This window comes from Falco naumanni, chromosome Z (genome assembly GCF_017639655.2).
Source record: "Falco naumanni isolate bFalNau1 chromosome Z, bFalNau1.pat, whole genome shotgun sequence".
NCBI lineage: Eukaryota > Metazoa > Chordata > Aves > Falconiformes > Falconidae > Falco > Falco naumanni.
This window is the reverse complement of record NC_054080.1, coordinates 7,692,737-7,712,325: the sequence shown is the minus strand read 5'-3', so window position 1 is coordinate 7,712,325 and position 19,589 is coordinate 7,692,737. Positions and strand designations below refer to the sequence as shown.

General features: G+C 40.4%; 1 protein-coding gene across 5 annotated transcripts in view; it reads left to right on the top strand.

The window, feature by feature from the left end:
- Positions 1-19,589, top strand: part of MCTP1 (multiple C2 and transmembrane domain containing 1) — a 278,349-nt gene that overhangs the window by 93,543 nt on the left and 165,217 nt on the right. For all 5 annotated transcript variants that reach the window (XM_040580755.1, XM_040580756.1, XM_040580757.1 and 2 more), the window contains exon 2: positions 10,734-10,848. In XM_040580755.1, coding sequence (XP_040436689.1) covers positions 10,734-10,848 — 115 coding nt within the window. The remainder of the gene's footprint in view (positions 1-10,733; positions 10,849-19,589) is intronic.

Below are 19,589 nucleotides of genomic sequence, written 5' to 3'. Positions count from 1 at the left end.
GCCTTGTACACCTGCTAAGAGACTCTTTGCTCTGAGGCTGTGGGCTGGCCACATTTTTCAGCAGACAAAGCTCTCTTAGATTTTGTTTCACTGGAAAACTGGAGGACTGGAAGAGAGCTTGCATCCCCCTGAACAAGAGGCAGCTTGTCAAGCAGCCCCAGAGGGGGCAGTTACCGGCGCTGTTCTGTACAGACTCTGGAAAAAACAGCAGCCACTTGCACTGGAGAGGGCTGGTACACAGCCTCAGGTTAATGGGTCTCCAAGATTTATCAGAGGCTAGGCATTGGTTACTGCTGGAAACTTGAGCGTTGTAATATACAGCTTAATAAACATTTTCCATCTTTTCTACAAAAAGAACCTATCACCAAAAATTAATAGAAGAGAAGAAGCAGTAAAACTTTTGTGGGAAAATGCTTTACATTTGCTGCTATCTCACCTGGACAGCTTCATCATTGCTTTACTGGTCAGCAGACAGGCATTCTGTTGGAAATCTGCACACATTTTGTTTTATTTCTCTGGCCCTTGATGAGTTATTTATGATGGTAGGGGTTTGTTATGGAGCTGGGAGTTGTCACTCTCGGGTACTTGCCAGAGATGATGTACTGAGTAATGCCCACAGGAAAGCACTTCCCTGTTTTATCTGGCATTTATCTGGTGATATCAGCTGCACTACTGGAAACGTGTGCCTTGCAGTGGGTACCACTGCTCACAAAGGGTTCGTTTGTACCTAGGAAATCAGTATGGCTCCCTGGGTGAGGTTTGTCTGTTCGGTTTGTGGAATTATTTCTCCCCCTCTGATCTGTAATAGACCAATCTGAGATTCAGGTGGGTTCTTGAGGGGGTTGATACAGTCCAGTCCCCATTTTCACAGGATTTCAGGACTTTTCTGAGAAATTCTGAGCAGACTACTTTCTCCCTTTTTTCATCTTGCATCAGTCGGTGATGGAACTAAAATGTGAGCAGTTTGTTGTCTCTGAAGGATAGGAGTGATTTTCTGTGTATATGTCAGGATTGGGTTAAGGAGCAGTGGACTTATGGTAGCGCTTCTGAGCTGGTCACAACTTTTTCTCATCTCCTCACTTTTGCATCCATTGTGGAACTTGCAGTTTCTGCCATCCCCAACTACTTTTCCAGGACCACAGGATGAGAACATCGCTGGCTGCCATCACTGGGACCTCCATGAAGTTCTTGAAAGGGCTGAACAGTAAATCCATGCCTGCAATTGTTAAAATGTTCACCTTGGTGAAGAGCTGCAATCTTCTGTTCATGGGACCATAGTCTCATATTTCAGTACTGGTCATTCTTAGTGTGGAGTTCAACGTTGCCAGTCATCAGTAACACAAAAATTAGCTGTGACACGCCTGGTTGTTGCAGCTTCTATCTCTGGAAAACATCCTTTTTTTTTCCTCTGTACTTAAACATTCCTTGTGTCAGTCAAGTGGATAGTATCTAAAAGTATCGTGCAATGAGTGTAGGCTTTGTCATAGACAGGAAGAAAACCCAGTGACTTCGATAATGGCTTTTTTCAGAATGTTAAGCCTAGTAATATTACACACCTTCTCAATATGGAAAGGTGTTTTTTCATGTTCATAATTTGAAACCTTGCACTACTCCTTAATTGGCATCTTGCAGGGCGTACTGATATGTTGATCCTCCAAGATGGGTCATTTGGGTATGTGTTGGACAGATGGCTGCAGAAAAGGCATGTGTGGTCATTACTTCCATCTCATTCTTGTATCGAAGATTGTGCAGTAGATGTCCCTCTTGAATTAAGGAACTTGCATAAACAATGTAATAGCTGTAAGCATGTTGAGATTTTTTAGAGAAAAAAAGTGTGCATAAACATATCAGAACTAATACCCATCTCTTCTATTTTTACAGGCTTTCCCAGTGAAGACCAAAATTTGCATGGTTAGCATTTGACTGTCCACATTGCAAGTTTGGTGTTTTCTAGCAGATTTTTCTTGGCCATTATTTGTTGCACTACTTCTACTAGATTTTGTTTTAATTCTTTCTGGCCATACCACGTCAGGTGTTGTTGGTAGGAAGCCCTTCTGTGACCAGCTGGTATAAATTGTTGTTGTTGTTCAGTTTCTGAAATGGTACTTCACAGTATCAATTTTTGCAGAAACCAATATGTAAGAAGAGCTCAATGCTGTGGAGGGATAGAGGGTTAGTAGTCACGTGTACTTGGTTGTATTCAGATACGTGTACGTTTGTATACCCATTTGCAGGGTTAGGGCTGCTTTTGTTGAATGCTTTGTGTAGTTTGCTGCTGAACAGCCAAAGGCATGACTTAGAAAAGCTATTTTGTAGAAAACAGTTCTGTTTCATTTTAAACAAAGTAGAACATCTCCTTATTCTGCATTGCAAAAGGACTTTTTTGAAGAGAAAACAATAGGAATACCTCACACATTGTGCTGATCTACAGTTTTAATTAGATATGTCAAATCAGAAGTGCATTGATTTATCTAGTATACCTGCTTAATTTATTCTTGATCTCCTCTGTAATGTTATTCAGAAGGGAATTATACACAACCCATCCCTCCCTTCACCTTCAGGAGCCAGCTTCTCCTGAAAAGGCTCTTGCAGTGGTTAGGGAAGCATCTGTCTTACCACAAAGCCTCAGCTGTCGAGGAGGTTGCAGGGGTTTCTCCACATCAGTCTCCACCATGAAATCTGTTGAAGAACCTGCTGTGGATGTACTATTTACTGGTTTAATGAGGAAGCATTGTCAGCAAAAAAAGGTGCTAAAGGGAACGGTTCCAGAGCAAACCAGTAAGTTGTAACAAATCACTTTGTTCAGAGAGTAAAATCTAAGTGTCAAACCAGCTGGTTTAGCAAAACCATGTCTTGCTAAAAGTAGTAGCTATGCTGGAGTGCTGGGCAAAAATAGGTACTTTTGAACACTGATACCAATATTTCTGTACTTATAATCTTGATCGAACTCCAGTTACAAATTCACAATTCAATAGTTGAAATTCCAAGTATAGTAGTTTTAAACTTACGTCTTCTACAAAGGAGTTGCTTATCAATAGTAGGTTAAAAAGTTTTGGATTTATCAAAGCAGTACCAGACAAGGAGAAACAAAGTGGTAAAATGTATTTGGACTTTCAAAAGACCCGTTACACAACCCATTACAAAGAGGTTGAGGCAATATACCTTTAAGGATGAAAAGAGGAATAAGAGTTTGAAAACACAGCAAAGAATTATCTGCCCTTACTTATATGTGAAAACGAAGACTTGCTTCAGTCCCTGTAAAGCTTACGGTCTAAATCCCCACGCTTATAATTTGTTGTATGTAGGTGAGCCATTGTGTCTGTAAGAAACAGTGGACATCCCAGAAGGATTTGGCTTGATTGCAGTGGTTACTTTTCACAGAAGAGACAAGACAAGAGCTTTTAATTTGTGATATAACAAGAGGGGAGAGACGGGAGGCCAGGGTGGAGTGCAGCAAAGCTGGGAAGGAAGCTGTGGTTGCTTTGTTCAAGAATAAATGTATAAGCTTGGTGGAGAAGGGATTATTTGCTTTTGTTTTCTGTTCGCTTTACTGTCTTAGTTCTCTGTAAGTGGTGCTGCAGAACTAAAATTTTGTAGTAGATTTGAATGAGTAAGTGGCAGCAAACTGAGTTTTCTATCCCCGACCCCAGGATATGGAGTCGGATGGGGGGAGGAACAACCTGGTGGGATCACCTCTGATTGCTTTGCTAGTATTGATATATGTTTGGTTTTCTTTGCTGCCAGACAGGGTTAGTGCTTCAACTGAAAAAAAGTGGAGTGTGCTTCTGAATACCAAAACTTTCAAAACGTTAACATGCTCACACCTTTTATTATTACTTATAATATATTAATTATATTTTAAGAAGGAAATGCAGCAGGCTGTTGACAGTAATAATCTTGATACTGAAAATAAGCATTTGCTTTTGGTAGCTTTCAAATAAAATCGAAGAATAATAATTAGTACAGATGTCACCAAAAATATTCCCATTATTCTGCAGACACAAATGGTCAGTCTTGCTGTTCGATTCTTAAGGGTTTTCTTTAATAAGGGGATTAAATAGTTCTTTCATCCATAGCCAAAAAGCTCAGGAAAGAGGCTTAATTTTTCATGTACTCATGACTCTTACTAAGCCACAGTGTATTTCCTGAGAACATAAACTAGATGGTCGCATTCAGAGCACAGCAACATATATAGAAGTGTGTGTTTGTTATGTATGTACTTAATGCTGACATGAAAAGTGGGGTTTTTTTCTGCAGAAATAGTCTTGCGTTCATAGTTCTTCATAATTGAGACATTCCAGACTATCATGTATGCAGTGTTGCCATCACACAATACAGAGCACATACGTGAAATCTGACTTTTATAGTTCATCAGCACATTTTATCCACTTCAGAATCTTCACAACAACAGTTGAGGCTTTTCATGTTTGTTAAAATACTCATCTCTTGTCTAGGGGAAACATCTGCTGTTTGACAGGCTTTAACAAAGTAGCCAGTCCTACCTGAAGCACATACTCAGTTAATCAAAAAGCACATTGTTAGTGCGTATAAAATGCTACTAATATTTCTGCACATCTCCAATAATATTTTAAATCCCAGAATATTAGTTTATATTGCTGTTGAAAGGGATTCACATGATACACCTGCCTTTTTATTTTGGAAACAAGGAAAACGAAGAATGAATGAGGTGAAGTGAGCTGTGTAACTGTTTTTACTCAGAAGTTCCTCAGCTCTTCCTGAGCTGCCATCAGTGAGAACAATAGCACAGAAAGTGTTGTTTAGGACATGATCATCGTAACTCTTAAGTTAGATAAAGGCAACGCTTTCAGTGAAATTAAAAATTGCTTGTCACTTGGCTTTATTGTCCTAACTTTGAAGCACAGTCAGTTCCCATTAGTTGCACTGACAAGGAGTTGACAGCCACTTGGATATTCAGAATTTCTGAATTTCTTGCAGGCAGGTGTTTTTCTAAAGCATCAGGCTTTGACAAATGAAAATACTCTGAAGAAATCAGTTTGAGTCAGGCGGTAATTGGAGTGGAAAATTCTGCTTATGCAATATTGAAGGCAAAGTTACATTAACTTCAAACTTTTTGATATTTTTTTTTTCTGTTTCAAAATTGGTAATATTTCATGCCATGCTGTGAACACTTTACTGTTGATGTTCTGCTGCTGCCTCCTTGCAGGACACTTTGGTTTAATTTCATCTATTGTATGCAGCTCTGAAGGGAATGCTGGGGTATTCACTGCCTGGTGTCCTGAGAGTGACCCAGCTTGGGGACAGTCGCTGTAGCCACATCTGCAGCTTCCCGTGTCACTTCTTTTATACAACTCCTGTTACATTTCCCTTTTCCTTAATCTACCAAAGGAAGTGTTGATGCTGATGCCTTTGTTTTATGCTGAGCAGGGTGGGAAGTGCTTTTTGCTTACCTTCTATCAGCATGTTCGGGCAGAATAGTGAAATCAACAGAGCTGTAACCTGTTGCCTAAATGACTCAGATAAGAACATTTCTTCAATCTCGTTCATATGCATTTCCAAAATATCCTTTTAAGCATAGGAAAATGTTAGAGGGGTTTGTTTTGTTTTGTTTTGGGTTGTTGGTGGTTTTTTTGTTTGTTTTTCTGTATTGCTAAAGGTTTTGGGTTTTTTTCCTTTTTGGAAGGGGGAGTGTGTTACAGGTGTACATCAGTTTTTATAAATTTCATAAAGCTGAATATTCAGTTTTGGCATCGAGCAAACTATATGAATGTATTTTTTTGATCTGTTCCTGTGAAGTGTTTTTTTTTTTTTTTTTTTTTTGCAGCAGCAGGGAGTTCCTTAAGCCTCTTATATCCCTTTAACTGCTGGCACAAAGTTAGGCTAGTGTATGGTACGTGAATTGTAGGGTAGCAACAAAGCCCCAATTTCTTGGATTGGTTTAGCTGATTAATTGTTAGAAATATTAAGAGCTTTGAAGGAAAATTTTGGTATGCATGGTGATATAAAAAGGTAATAGATAGTTTTCGATGGCAAAAGATGGTAATAATCTTCAGGCTTTCAGTCTGGAGAAGTTAATGAGTTAGCTGTAACTTTGTGATGTGGTTTGTACACACCACACAGTTGTGTGTGTGTACACACCACATCTGTGTGTACATTGACACAGATGATGTTACTGATTCTCATCTTTTAGCCATAAATTGCTGGTCTGACTTCAACAGATTTACCCTGACTTTGGTAGTGACTAATGACCAGAATCAGATCCACTGTTTTTTTGTTTTATAGCACTTTTTTAACAAACCGTGAAAAATGATAGGTTGTGGGAATGGTGGTGATTTTAGCCTTTTATCCTGTCAGTTCCAAAGCATTGCAATTTTTCTTGAATGCTGAGGTGGAACTGGGTTCCGACCAGTGAACGCTTCATATGGTGGGAACGTGAGATGTACAAAACCAGGGAGAGCATTTTCCTTTATTGCTGGTGTGCAGCTACTCGCATGTACCTACCCACCAGCTAGCTTGCAGCCCTTTTATATGCTCAACATTTGTTCAGCTGTGAAAAATATTTTTTTCATTTAGTTGTTAAGCTGCTAAATCTGGAAGACAGTGAAGTGTCTCTCATGCTGTGAACAACAGAGGTGGAAGTACTTGCCTAACTTTTCACATCAGTGAATCAGAGGGGGTTTAGCAGTGAACAACATCATGGCGTAGCTGTAGCCATAGCTTCCAGCTGCTCTAAGAATTTTTTTTTTTGAGAAAAATCAATTAATTTTTTTCTTTATATGCCACTGAAGTGGGAGTTTAAAAAAAAAAAAATCAAGACTTTGAATTACCCTCTCAACAATATTTGGGCTTTGTGTCAGCTTGGGTAGCAGGAACTCCCCATGGATACTAGTAACAGGCATCAGAAAACTGGTGGGTTTTTTTGGTGCTAAGGTGCACAGAGTCCTTACATGGGCTTTTGTGTGGCCCATGATGTGACAATGGCATGAGACCTGGGCAAAGGCATGTTCCTCCTCAGCTCCTCCCACACGCCTACGTTTCCAGAATGGCTGGCATCTCAGTAAACATCTAAACCCCAGAGCTTCTGCAAAAGTGAGCAAACACTATTTCACATTGTTAGACTAACAGCTTAGCTCCGTCAGTGTGCTTAATACATACTCATGTAGTAATGCTGGCTTTGAGTTTTGTTCTTAAAATACATACTGAGTGTTTTCCATTTAGAAGTTATCCATTCTGCTGTTGGTTGGTAGTTGTTCTAATAGGGCATCCCGTGTCCATCATGGGCTTGCCTTGTGTATGCCTCCAGCGTAAAAGTGTTCAGCTAATAAATAACCCAGCCGATAACGGTTGTTGGGCTAAGTTGGATCCGAAATGAAAAACTGTTTTCTTTCTGCTGCCTGGCTTTAATGGAAATCATAGTCTTTCAGATTTCAGATTTATGATATGGAGATAGTTCTTGGTAAAACAGATGCTTGAACAAGGAGTGCCACTTGTTGGGGACATCAAAAGCATGGGCAGAGTGAGCTCTGTGTTTGGTTTGGCTCAACGAAACAGTGTGTTTTCTGGACATGTTTGAGCATCACTTGGCATGCCATGAGTCAGAGGTGATTTGCAGCTGCAGGTTCATTTATGTGCACTCTATTGAGGAGCTCCTCCTGGATGTCTCACTGAAAGTGAAATGGCTTGTGTTGCTCTTGTTGCTGTTGGGTTGGGTGAGAGAACAGCCCAGGAGGGTTTGCTATTCATTAAAAAATCGGAGTGCAACTGAGGACAGGTACAGTCATCACAACCTCTGTCCTGACCTTTGCACATGGCCTGTTTTCAAGGCTGTTGGTGTTCTTTAACCCCTCTACCAAAATTCACTGTATACAAGGCTTCAGTGTTTGTGCCAAATAATAAATTTTCCTTAGAACACATCGATTTTGATTTAATGGGAAATTGCAGAGTCCAGAATTTAGTCATAGTTTAGCTGAAATAATGTAAAGTAAAATAATGATAGACCACTACTAAAAATGAATTCAAAGGAATTAATTCAAGCATGACCTTCCCACAGGTGATTTTGCATATGTGAAAATAAGGTAAATTGCCTTTATGGTCTTTGTCTGGAATCTCAACATTTTTGTTAAAGATTTGATAAAAGTAATTTCAAGACCTTCTCTTCATTTTGGATGCTGAAGGTGAAGGCATGCCCTTGGTTTGTCAGGCTTGGTGTCATCCTGCAGCGGTCAGTAACAAACAGCCTTGTGGCTCATAACAGCTTCTAACTGTGGTGATTATTGCCCCCCCTCCCCAGCTACAGAGTATCTGTTTTCTTGATGTTACTAGTTGGAATCTAGAAGTTCAGAAAACTTGGTTTTGAAACTGTTCTATGGTTCGGGCAATTGTAGGCTTTCATGAATGCTCTCAAATTTCTTGTCTAAATTTCTACCTTTATTCCATTACTAGACACCATACAAAAGTAGTTCTTTGGTTTTCACTAATTTACAAAAGATGATTGAAAAATGATTTATTGATAGTTGCATTTACTATGGCAACCACCAGTTTTAACTACATACTTCAAATGCTGCTGTTCTGATGCAGAAATATTGATTTGACTTTCTGATGCTTAGGGATAGTTAAGATCTATTTGCATTTTATTTCACTTGTGTAACTGTGCATACCCTGTAGGTGTATTACATTGCTCACCCAGGTGTTTCTAGCCTCCTTGAGCAGCTCTCTGAAAAACTAATTAATGTGAATGCTGAAAAGAAAGTGAAGTTCCATTGCAGGAAAAAAAGAAGGGAAAGCATTGAAAAGGAGGTGAGAAAGGGGAAAGAAGGGAGCGACATGGCACTGTTCAAACCAAGGAATTTCCATGTAGAGCTTGTGTCATACTTTGGCGGGGAAGGAAGAGGGAAAATCAGGAACGAGGTTCTAAATGTTGGGAGACATCATGTTTCTTTTGTGTCTGCAAGCTCTTGTAGAAGGGCAAGAAAGAAGGAGGAAAGTTTTGATGTTTATTATTTACAAGTTTCTTCTTGCACAATACCTTGGTGAATGTTGGGGTCTAGGATAAGGCTGAGGATCAGGCCAGTATGCAGGTTTTTTTCCATATTTCTGGCTTGACTAGATACGAAGTGTTCAGGGATGGGGTGGAGATTCAGTGTTGTCACTCCTCTGTATCCTTCCGCAGTCAGTGCGTTAAAAAAACCAAAGAGATGGCATGTGAGGTGTTAGTCATTTAAAAGAAGGGGGTGGGTGCCTAAGAGTTCCAAGCATACCTCAGCAGTTACTTTACAAAGGCAAAATTAGAAGATAGATGTTGAGAGGTTTCAAGAACACCACCCCCTGCCAAATCAAAGCCCGTCTGACCATTTTCTCTGACGTGTACTAGGTTTGATCAATCTCATTGCTGTGGAAGCATGTCAGTGTGTGCTTTGGCCAGCATTGTATGTGTTGCAGCAGTAGTCAGTACGCTAGGGCTTAGAGTTGTGACTCTGGAATAACGATAATAAGCCATACTTTAAAATGCCCTTTGTTTTGTGGCTTACCTTGTGCTTTAGATTTATTACTACCTTAAAAAGAAAAGGGGAGGGGGGATGTAGTAGGAAGAGAAACAAAAGTGCCTTGTTGAAGTGGTACAGCCCTTAGTACACACGCGGTCTCTGAGATGTTTCTGTTGTGCTGCTTATTGTTTTTTATTGCGTAGGACCCATAATCACATAATAAAATATTAATAGCACTAGTCTTAAAAGATTTAGCTCCTAGCATGAAAATATGTGACTGTGGTGCTCAGTGTGTTTAATATATGAAGCTCCTCTTTGTACTGTGAATATATGAGATACAGTCATTCCAGTCTGAAAATTAAATGTGGTGTTCCAAGCATGCGGTGTAATTAGATGCTACTTACAGAGAGATGTGTTAAAAACTATTTTGCAAAAGCTTACTCATACTAAGAAATACAATTTCTCTCCTTTGTCATTTGGGACTGAAATGCAGTTACTATTCGTGCAGTCCACAGAGTTCCTTGCATTTTGACTTTGTTTATTATAATTTTTTAAAAAAATTATGATACTGTTTATACAAATAACTACTCTAAGAATGCTATCTTTGCTGTGTCATGTGGGCAATCTAATAAGGCATGTATTACAAATGAAGAGCTATTGCTGCATTTAGTCTTCTTATGATTTTTCTGCCTGCACCAGTTTCCCCCATAACTGTGGAATAAAACGCATGTGTCTTTCAAAGTATTGCAGTAGCTGACCATAACTCATGTATGTTTATTCAATGCCTTTTTTATTGCTGTTGAATAAATAGAGGATTTGAAGGTACTGGTAATGACTACTCCAAACAGTGCTGTAAGGTCCAGCTCTGTTATTTCTTACTTATTCTGCTTTAGTGCGCCAGGACTGTACGTGAATGTAAATAGAAATGGAGGTTGCCATAATGAATACAGATGTCAAAGAATGATTTTTCAACCTCCTTTTAAAAATAATAAAATTAACCTGTGAGGTGTCAATCATTTTGGGTTTTTTGTTTAAAAAGGATGCTCAGGAGTACTCTCATAGGATATACTCTCAGGAATACTCAGGATGCTGACATACTCATGAGGAGTGGACTCCTTGCTGCTGGGGCGTTAGCTCTGAGGTGGGGGAATAGGACAGGGCTTTGTCTTACTTCAACAGCATGATGATACAAGACAAAAACATACTTTACATGGAATTTTTAGTAACATTAGTATTTCATTTTGTTAATTTTTGGTTCTTTTTCCCTTCCAGGGAACAAATTCGGTAGGAACAAGTAATGCAGATTTTCCCTCTGGGGATCCCGGAATGTACCAGTTGGACATTACTCTAAGAAGAGGACAGAATCTAGCAGCACGGGACCGTGGAGGTAAGTGTGGTAGTAAACACTGCCTTAATGTTTAGGAAGTTGCATGTCCGTTGGGTAAGTTTATATGACGGTATTAAAAGTTAAAATTAAGGTTTGAATTGTAAGCGTGCTAGTTAAACTCTGCTTAAAACTATGTGGAGGTTATTTGACTCAAAAGCATGAAGGAACTAGGGCCAGCTAAACACACACAGAAGGAGAAAGATTTAGCTAATACTGGTTTAATTCTTCTGCTTGCTGATTTTCTTTTTGGGATGTTTCAGACTAAGAGAAGTGTGATAGATGTGCTTTAGCCATGCAGATTTGTGCCGTCTTGCTCATGCAAGTGCTGTCTTGCTGCTTACCTTGTTCCTTGTCTGCATAACTGATAAATACTGGAGCTGTGTGTAAAGGCAAAACCAGCTGTGTCCAGGCTTTACCTGCTGGCCCCTCTGGTGGTCTCGTGTTGGCATTTTACAGTCTGCTCTGGGACACGTACCCCACACATAGTTCAGACATAGAAAGGATTCCTAAAGGGTATTCTGACCCACAGAAACACAGCAGGCTGGCTAAGCGACTCTGTACATGCGACTGCAGCTTCTATTTAAAATCAGACAAGTCAGTAATCCACTTCCTGAACAGCAATGTGAGCACGATACGTCTGACCAACAGCCTGTTCTGGATTTGATGTAATGTATTCCTTGAGAGAGAAAAAAGCCATAGTAGCAATTTAACTGCAAAAATAGTACTGCACAGGACATTTCTCTGCTTACCTGATGAAGTTACCTCACTGATTTCAGATCTCAAGTATGACAGCAGAAGTCTGTTTACATTGGTAGGAAATTACTCCACTCATATATATGTCACTGAAACGAAAATTTCAGTATACTCACTATTGCAAGAATAAACTTTTATTTATATTCTTCCTCTAGATACACTGATATTCTATCAAGCTTTGCCTGACATTCATTAAGAAGATATACTCAAATATTTTTGTTTTGTGAGCTAGAAAGGCTTGCCCAGTTTCTGAACAATGTATTGTAATTCATTCATATCCATAATTTGTACTATTGATAAATTAACAAAAATGTGATTGTAAATGTGATTATTTGTATGAAGGACAACATCTGTAGTTTTTTTATCCCCGTAATACAGGAATCTAGGTCTAGAGTACACAGAGGATAACGTACACATAGAAGATCCATCTCCTGAGGTGGCATCCCAGGGTCTGAAATGGATACTAGGTCATGTATAAAATGTCAGGTGCTTTAAATAGTCACCTTGGAAAGCTGCTGCTTGAGCAGCAAGGAAGCCTCCTCAAGCTGCCAGGGCAGCATCAGGACAAGAGTGGTGTTTCCTCAGTACTTCCTAGTCCTAGAGCCCAGACACTGGGGCTGCAGTGCACAGTTGTTGCCCACCCTGCTGCGGAGCCTGTGATTCAGTTTGGATGGTACACACCTATAACCTTTAAAAAGGCTGAGCAAGTTACTGGTTTCTCTTTCTCAAAGATGCTGTGGAAGAAGGTAGTTGTTGGGCTCTAGTTTCCCAGCATAGTCTTATAGCCTGAAATCTTACAAAGAAAGCAAAGATGCCTGGGTTGCTTTTTGCTCCCTTTCTGAATTCCTTCCTGTTCCTGAAGAAGCTCAGCCCTCCCGTCCTGAGCAACTGGGCGGCATGTTTACCAAGTCAGTGCAAGCTCATCAGGAAGAGGAGCGGGCATTACATCTTAGTGAAGTGTAGAAGATCCTTCAGACCCAGGTGGGGAGCTACAGACATGCTCCCTCCCACAATGACCACGTTTCAGATCTGAACTGCGTTTGGGCTTCCAGCTCTGAGCCTTTGTTTCTTATGGGGAAAATACAGAAACAGCACTCGTCCGCTCGTGGCTGAATGTCCTGGCTGCTGTCCACTGTGCTCCTACTTGTTTGCCCTTTCTCTTGGAGCTAGAGTGAGATTTTAGGAGCACATGTAGAATTTGGATTGGAGGGACTTCATTGGCATTAGGCAGGTGCTTAGTGGATTTAGGTGGCTGCTGAATAGGAAGTACACACAGAGGGGCTGGATTTGGGGACTTGGTTTTGTCTAAATCCTCTCTTGAGTGTAGTAGTTGCTCTTACTTTATTTATTGTTTAAAATATCCCTATGGTACTCCTAGTGGCTTTTCACTAAGAATCTGGGCATGTAAAACTGAATTCTTACTGGAGGTTTATGTGGGTGCAAGAGGAGATGTGGTGAGTTTGTGGAAGAAAATCCAAAACGTGCACTGAAATGCACAGAAAACACACCTATCACTGCAAGATCTTTGCTGCAAAATGCCTAGGAAGATGCTGGCGGAAAATAATACATGTGCGTGCCCTCTTGTTTCTCTTTTTGCATCTGCTTATAGCCCCAAAGGAGAGAGAGCCTGGAGCTCTCAGCCAGTAACCGGTGCTCCTGGTGCATTACCTGCACGCTGCAGCACTGCTTGTGTCGGGGTTATGAGCCAGAAGGTGAGGACAGGACAGTCCTTGGGAGGCACTGTGCAACGATAGGTATCCAAGTGCTAAATGGAGCTACTAATGAAAGTGTGTTAGATACTAAAACCAGAGCTTGGAAGTTTTATCCCAGGACTGTCTCAGAGGAGTCTCACACTCGAAGTCTGTAACAGCGTGTAACGCTCCGTTCCTCCAAAACTTTTTCCAGGTCCTCCGCTTAAAGCCTGACAATTAAATTTTCTCCAAGTACTGTGAATTGCACTCTAAAAGAATACTTGAACTGCATGGTAGGAGAGGATTTTGTTTTAATTTTAGCTTTTTGTTCTTTAATTTTTGAACTGCAGTTTCACATCTTTTTAGAAACCTGCTGCTGAACATATTGCAGTCTTGGAACTCAAAGTTGAATTCTCATGTTACACATGTTCTGCACACTTTGTCTTCCCCAAATTTATGAAAAGAGACACCACAACATTCTCAAAAGAAAGGGAAAAGATTAAAGCTGTATTTATGTGGCTAGCAATGCCAGCATTAATCATGGCTGTTGATAAATAGCACCATTGATAGGCACAGCAAAAGGGGAACAGAACATTTCTCATAAGAGGACCAACATCTTGCTGCTGTCTTCTGAGATGACTGAAAATAATCCTTCATCATAACAAGCAATATTTATACTCTGTTGTGTGCCATATGACAGAAAGAAATGTAACTATGCATTTTAAGTCTTCACCTCTGTAAGAAATCCTGTCTTCAGGCTGATCCAGCTTTCCTTCCAGCTACTGCAAAGTTGTGGTGCCACAACTTCATCTCAGCTGGGTGATAAGGCAGTTTACAATCTTGCTTGTGGCAAAATGCTATAGCAACCACAAACGTGGTTTGTAACATATGCTTTATTTAAGGCCATGCTAAAGTAAACCATACATGAAGTTACATTTAAGAGTTCATTTTCCAAGACTTTTTCCTGTAACATTGGGAAAGACTGTGTAGTGTGGGAACTGGTAAGTTGGTAAGGTTAACAAGTTAGCCTTATTACCTACATCTTTGTGTTTTCCGTTGTGATTTCTCATTTGCTTTTTGTACATATACAGTGTGTGTGTAATATTTGTAAGAGTTCTTTTATGGAAGTAAAATTCTTAGGTTAAAGAGACCCCTTTTTTTTGTTGCTGGTCTCTGACTTCTTGCATGTGGAGTTTATATGGCTGCTTCTTACTGGTAGAATGCCTTTATAGATGTTTTGCAATATCTTAAATACCGTTTTTAAACAAACAAACAAACAAAACCCCTTGTGGTTGGTACATTTTTGCTTTAAAACAGACTCATTTTGAGATACAAACTGAGATATTATAGCACATTTGGTGAAAAGGAAAATTGTATCGTAGTCATTGGTTTTCTAAAATTCTCTTCAGTCAAAAGAAAGATAACAAAATTATTCTTTTAGGTGTTTTAAGTACGTTTTCCTCACAGTGTTTTCTTACTTCTCTGGAGCCTGGAATCCACTCTCTTTTGTGCATTTTGAGAAATGTACAATGCCAGTTTGCTGCTCCACTTTAGACAGAGTCGGGACATGTCACCCAGGTTAATCCCAATTGACACAATTTGTGTCGTGTCAAAGAACAGGCTAGGTACATGATGAATTTGATAATTTTATCCTTTCTGGCTTTAAAATTTATTGTTTTATTTTGTTTTATTTTTTACAAAATGCATTGAGATTGACCTGATCTTGCAAAATAGCACAAGGAAAACACTTTTTTGAGCATTAAGTGAACCATTAATTTTCTTTTTCGCAATGATCAGAAGTAGTGTATTTTCTGTGTGAAACCTCCTGGAAAGTGTTCCTGAAAACAGATGTTTATTGTCATCTAAGGTCTTAACCTCTAGATAGATGGTGTCACCAGATCTCTGTGTCTCTTTGTGCAGGAGACAGTTCAGCAGTGCTTCCTGAGACTAGAGAATCTGTCTTTGTAGAATGAGTTGAGGGGTTGATCCTTAAGTGGCCGATGCTGGTACTGAAACCTGCACCCGAAGATGGCTTCAACAAGTAAGCTGGAAACAGTGTGCAGTTAGTGCCCCTGTGCAGTGCAAAGGCTGCATTTCAATTTGATAGACTTAGCATTTCTGATAGGGAATATTTATATCAGTAAAAGACTAGCTGCTTAAATTGAGAATAATTGGGAGAGTTGACTGTCAAAACCAGGAGAATCTGAAGAACTGTAACAGGGGAAGAACATGCACCTAGACTTTGCATTTTGTCAGGTGAATTACTTTGTCTGCATCTACATTTTCAGGATCTGGAAGAAAAGTCAGTGTCAGTGGGATAATAAGCGAGATGATTAGGTGACCCTTTAAGATACTTCTAGTTTTGTGTGATGACACAGTATTGAAGCAAATCTATGTATAAGGCAATGTATTTAAAATTGTTGAGAAGACTTTTAAGCCTAACTTCAGAACATGTTATTTATGGCTGAAGTGTGGGTTTCATTGATGTAGGATACTGAAAATCAGTCCTTAACCTGATTAAAGTACAGCGTATACAGTGTAGCTTTGTAGATTGAGGAACGCTTCAGCCTTAGGATTCAGTTAGGCCGGGATTATGGAATACATTTTCCTTATTGTGAAATATTGCTAACTTTGTAACACAGTTGAGGACGATAGGAACATGCCCCAGTCTGTTTCCTGGAGAGGTGAGGTGAGATGATTATTGGCATAAATCAACAGTATAGTGCTCGCACCATCTTCAGAATGTGGCAAATGGTCATAAGGCAGTGACCAAAGAGAAGAGTATTTATGCTATAACAGGTACCCAGATGCCAAATTATTTTTAAAAAGCCTTTCAGATTAGTATTTGCATGCTGCTAATTGTGAACATTCATCAAAGTAGCTCTTTAATTATATTTTTATTTTAACATGTTTATCAGGGGTGGAGTTAGATTGCTCTTTCAAACAAAGGAAAACTTTTGGGTGTGCATCAAAGGGTTTGTATTTACTTTGAGTCAGAGTGGGCAAGAATGTTAGCTTATATGAAGGCGTTTCAGAAGGGTTGTAGTAAGTTTTATCTGATTGGAAAATACACAACAGTTTTCTAAAACTCCTGGGGATGTGAATTTCTGGAAGAACTAATTTTTAAATGCTCGGTTTCCTTGTTACAGAGATAGCAAGGATAAGACGCTGAAACAAGAAATGGCAGCTTGGCATGCTTGTTACTCTAAAATTCATGTAAATACATGTAGAGAAGTGTGCCAGTATTCATAGTGTGTAAAAACATTTAAAGGATGTTTCATTTAAAGGTGCAGGCTGCTTAGGTAGGCACTGCTTTTTGTCTGTGTGTGAGTAAAGATACTCAAGATTCAGACTGCTGGAGTTCTGCGTCTCTCTCCCCTCCTCGCAGAGAGAGGTTAGCTTTGGTTGAAGAGAATTGCAGCTCTGGATTTCATTCAAATTCTCAACAGGTATGGATCAGCATAGCCCAGTGTGTGAAGTGTGAACGGGAAAAATACTTCCCAGTTTCCCCTTATGCTCTGCCGTAGCCTTGCTGCCGCTGTTTCGCTCTCTGAGCAGCCCAGTGCCTTCTCTCCCTCGTGCAGCCTGGCCTTCCGCCATGGCAGCTCCAGAGGACAGTGGCGGTATCTCCTGCTCACCTAAAGGCAGCGAGATCTCACGCAGGGTCCTGGCGGCAGTGACTCATCCCTGATGGTGATGGGGAGCAGTGTCCTTCTGTGATACAGAAAAGCAAGGAGGTGAGAGCAGAGACGAAGAGTGAGAAATGGGGTTGTGCACTCTTCTAGTGTGCTACAGCAGCTTTGCCCACCTGAGCAAGCCCCTTTGCAGAAGGTGCCAAAGTCCACTGGAGGACAGGCTCAATGTGTTGCTTTGGTTCTTTCTGCTGTCAGGTTGACGTGGTGCCTGCTCTCACTGCACTGGCACTTCTCCATCCAGCAAACCGGGTCTGTGTGCAGCATTTTTCTTCTGATGTGGCTTTGTTTCTACCATAGCTGGCAATTCTTACGCACTCTAGGAAGTCCTCACCTGTTGGTGGTTACTCTACTGTCCCCTTGAAAACTTCAGGGGAAACAGCTTCTCCTCTAGGGAAGCTGACAAAAATGTCAGTCTGTCATTTGCACCCCACTGATCTCTTGTTCTCCCTCGTATTTCAGTAAGCATCTGACCCATCATGTTCCTTCTAATACACTGTGGCTCTTGGTTTTTCTCATTTCTTCCATCACAAGAGGAGGGAAGCACCTGTGGAAGCTGCTTGGCAGCCTTCCGAGAGGGTGGCTGAATGCCCTTTCCTAAGCCTTCAGAAGGGAGTCTGCTCCCCTGCGAAGATGGGCTGTCTCGAGTAAATTGGAAGAATATTAAATAATTCCAGAACATGGCTTCACAGACATTCCCTGGCATTTTGCAATGAAAATTTCTACAGGAATTCCAAAATAAACTCAGTCCTGATACCTCTGGAGACAGCAACAGTTGCTGTGAATTTCCCTGTGGCACGGTCTGGCAGGAGCTGCCTGCAGGCGCTGGCTCGGTGCCACCCCCAGCAGAAACTGTTGAGTACGGGCATCTTCCAGACACTGCTGTCAGCGGGCTCACAGCCCTACTATTTAGGCATCCAAATAGAAGATAGGGTTTTTTTGGAGCTGCAGGATACTTTCAGCCAGAATGTGAATCTGTGGATAGCAGTCTATTTAGTTTAATGAAAAATGTAATAAAAAAACTAATTAAAAAATTAATAAGCCCCCCCAACAATATTAATTCCCCAAATGGAGATTTATTTCTGAGAACTGTGGAGACTATGCAGAAAGGTTTATTGATACAACTGAGTGGATATAAAAAAAGATGTAATTACCAAATATAAAAATAACTTTCTATTTTTTCAAACATTTTTTGATGAGTTGCTTTTTGGGACTCGGAATTGAGACTGTCAGTTTGTAGCACACTGGGGAAATTATATGCAGCAAAGGTGACAGTTGTATTGAGGTGGACTGTGGGATAAATATGTTTAGGTTCAGCAATCACAACCCATATTAAACAGCAGGCTTCCTGAGTATTTGACATAACATCTAGATTTTATGATTAATTAATCTCTGATCCATTGAAGCTGGTAGTAGAATCTCTATCCATTTGTGTGGACCAGAATTTCCTCTCCTCTAACAGTCACATGTATAAAATAGTATGTACGATATAGTAGAATCTCATAAAAACACAATAGAAACAAAATGATAAAATAATCCTTACCTTCTTGGGAGAAATGCTGTCAATATAGGTTTCTCATGTTTTCCAGAAAAGGCCATTTGAGGAGTTGAGTTTTACAATTAAAAATAGAAACTAGAGGAGCTCTCCAGTGAGCACTCACAAATAGCTGTTCAGAGGTGGTCTTTGGGTCATCTTTTTTGTGTTATGGTTACAGGTCAATTTAGAAGAATAGGAGGGAATTCTGATGGAAGTTGGAGTACTCATCCAGAGTGTAAGATAAACGGTCAGTAAGGAACGATGCACATAGGGACAGGGGTATGCCTTGAGATGATGAAACACCGGTGAGACCCTGGCGCAGGCTGCCCAGAGAGGTGGCACATGCCCCATCCCTGGAAGTGCCCAAGGCCAGGCTGGATGGGGCTGGGAGCAGCCTGGGCTGGGGGGAGGGGTCCCTGCTCATTGCAAGGGGTGTGGACTAGGTGGCCTTTAAAGGTCCCTTCCAACCCAAACCAGTCTGTGATTCTGTGATACAACTTCAAGTACAATATAACTCGAAACTTTCACAAGAGTCCAGCTGTCCAAAAATGTTTTCTTCGGGGTAAGACCTCAGGGATTTTTTTCCCTGCTATCTTCAGGCATCATTGGTTTTGTGTGCCCATTCAAGCTGATCTCATGATGCAGTAGTATGGGAAAGAGTAAAATGAGTGTTCAGATTTGTTTGTAAAACATTTCTAACAGTGTACCATTACCTGACACCGCTGCGATCACATCGTGGCCACTCTTGTGGATTACAGGCAGATGCTTTTGGATTAGCAGGTCAATACAGAGAAATGGTAAGAGCAGGTTTTAGAACAGAGTCCTTCTGGTCTTGGCGGATTGCTTAGCAAATACCGTTGCAATTAAAGGCAAAAATGGGAATTGTCGGAATTATGCATTGCAGACAGGTGAACGAGACAAAAATCTTTCTCTCCCATAACCTAATCCTACTTTCCTTCTGTACTTTTTCCTACCTGTGTTGCTGTTTTAACACTTTAATACTATCTAAAGCAGTGTTTTGAACTATAGTGTGTGTCATTTCACTGGAGATCAAGGGGAGTCATACAG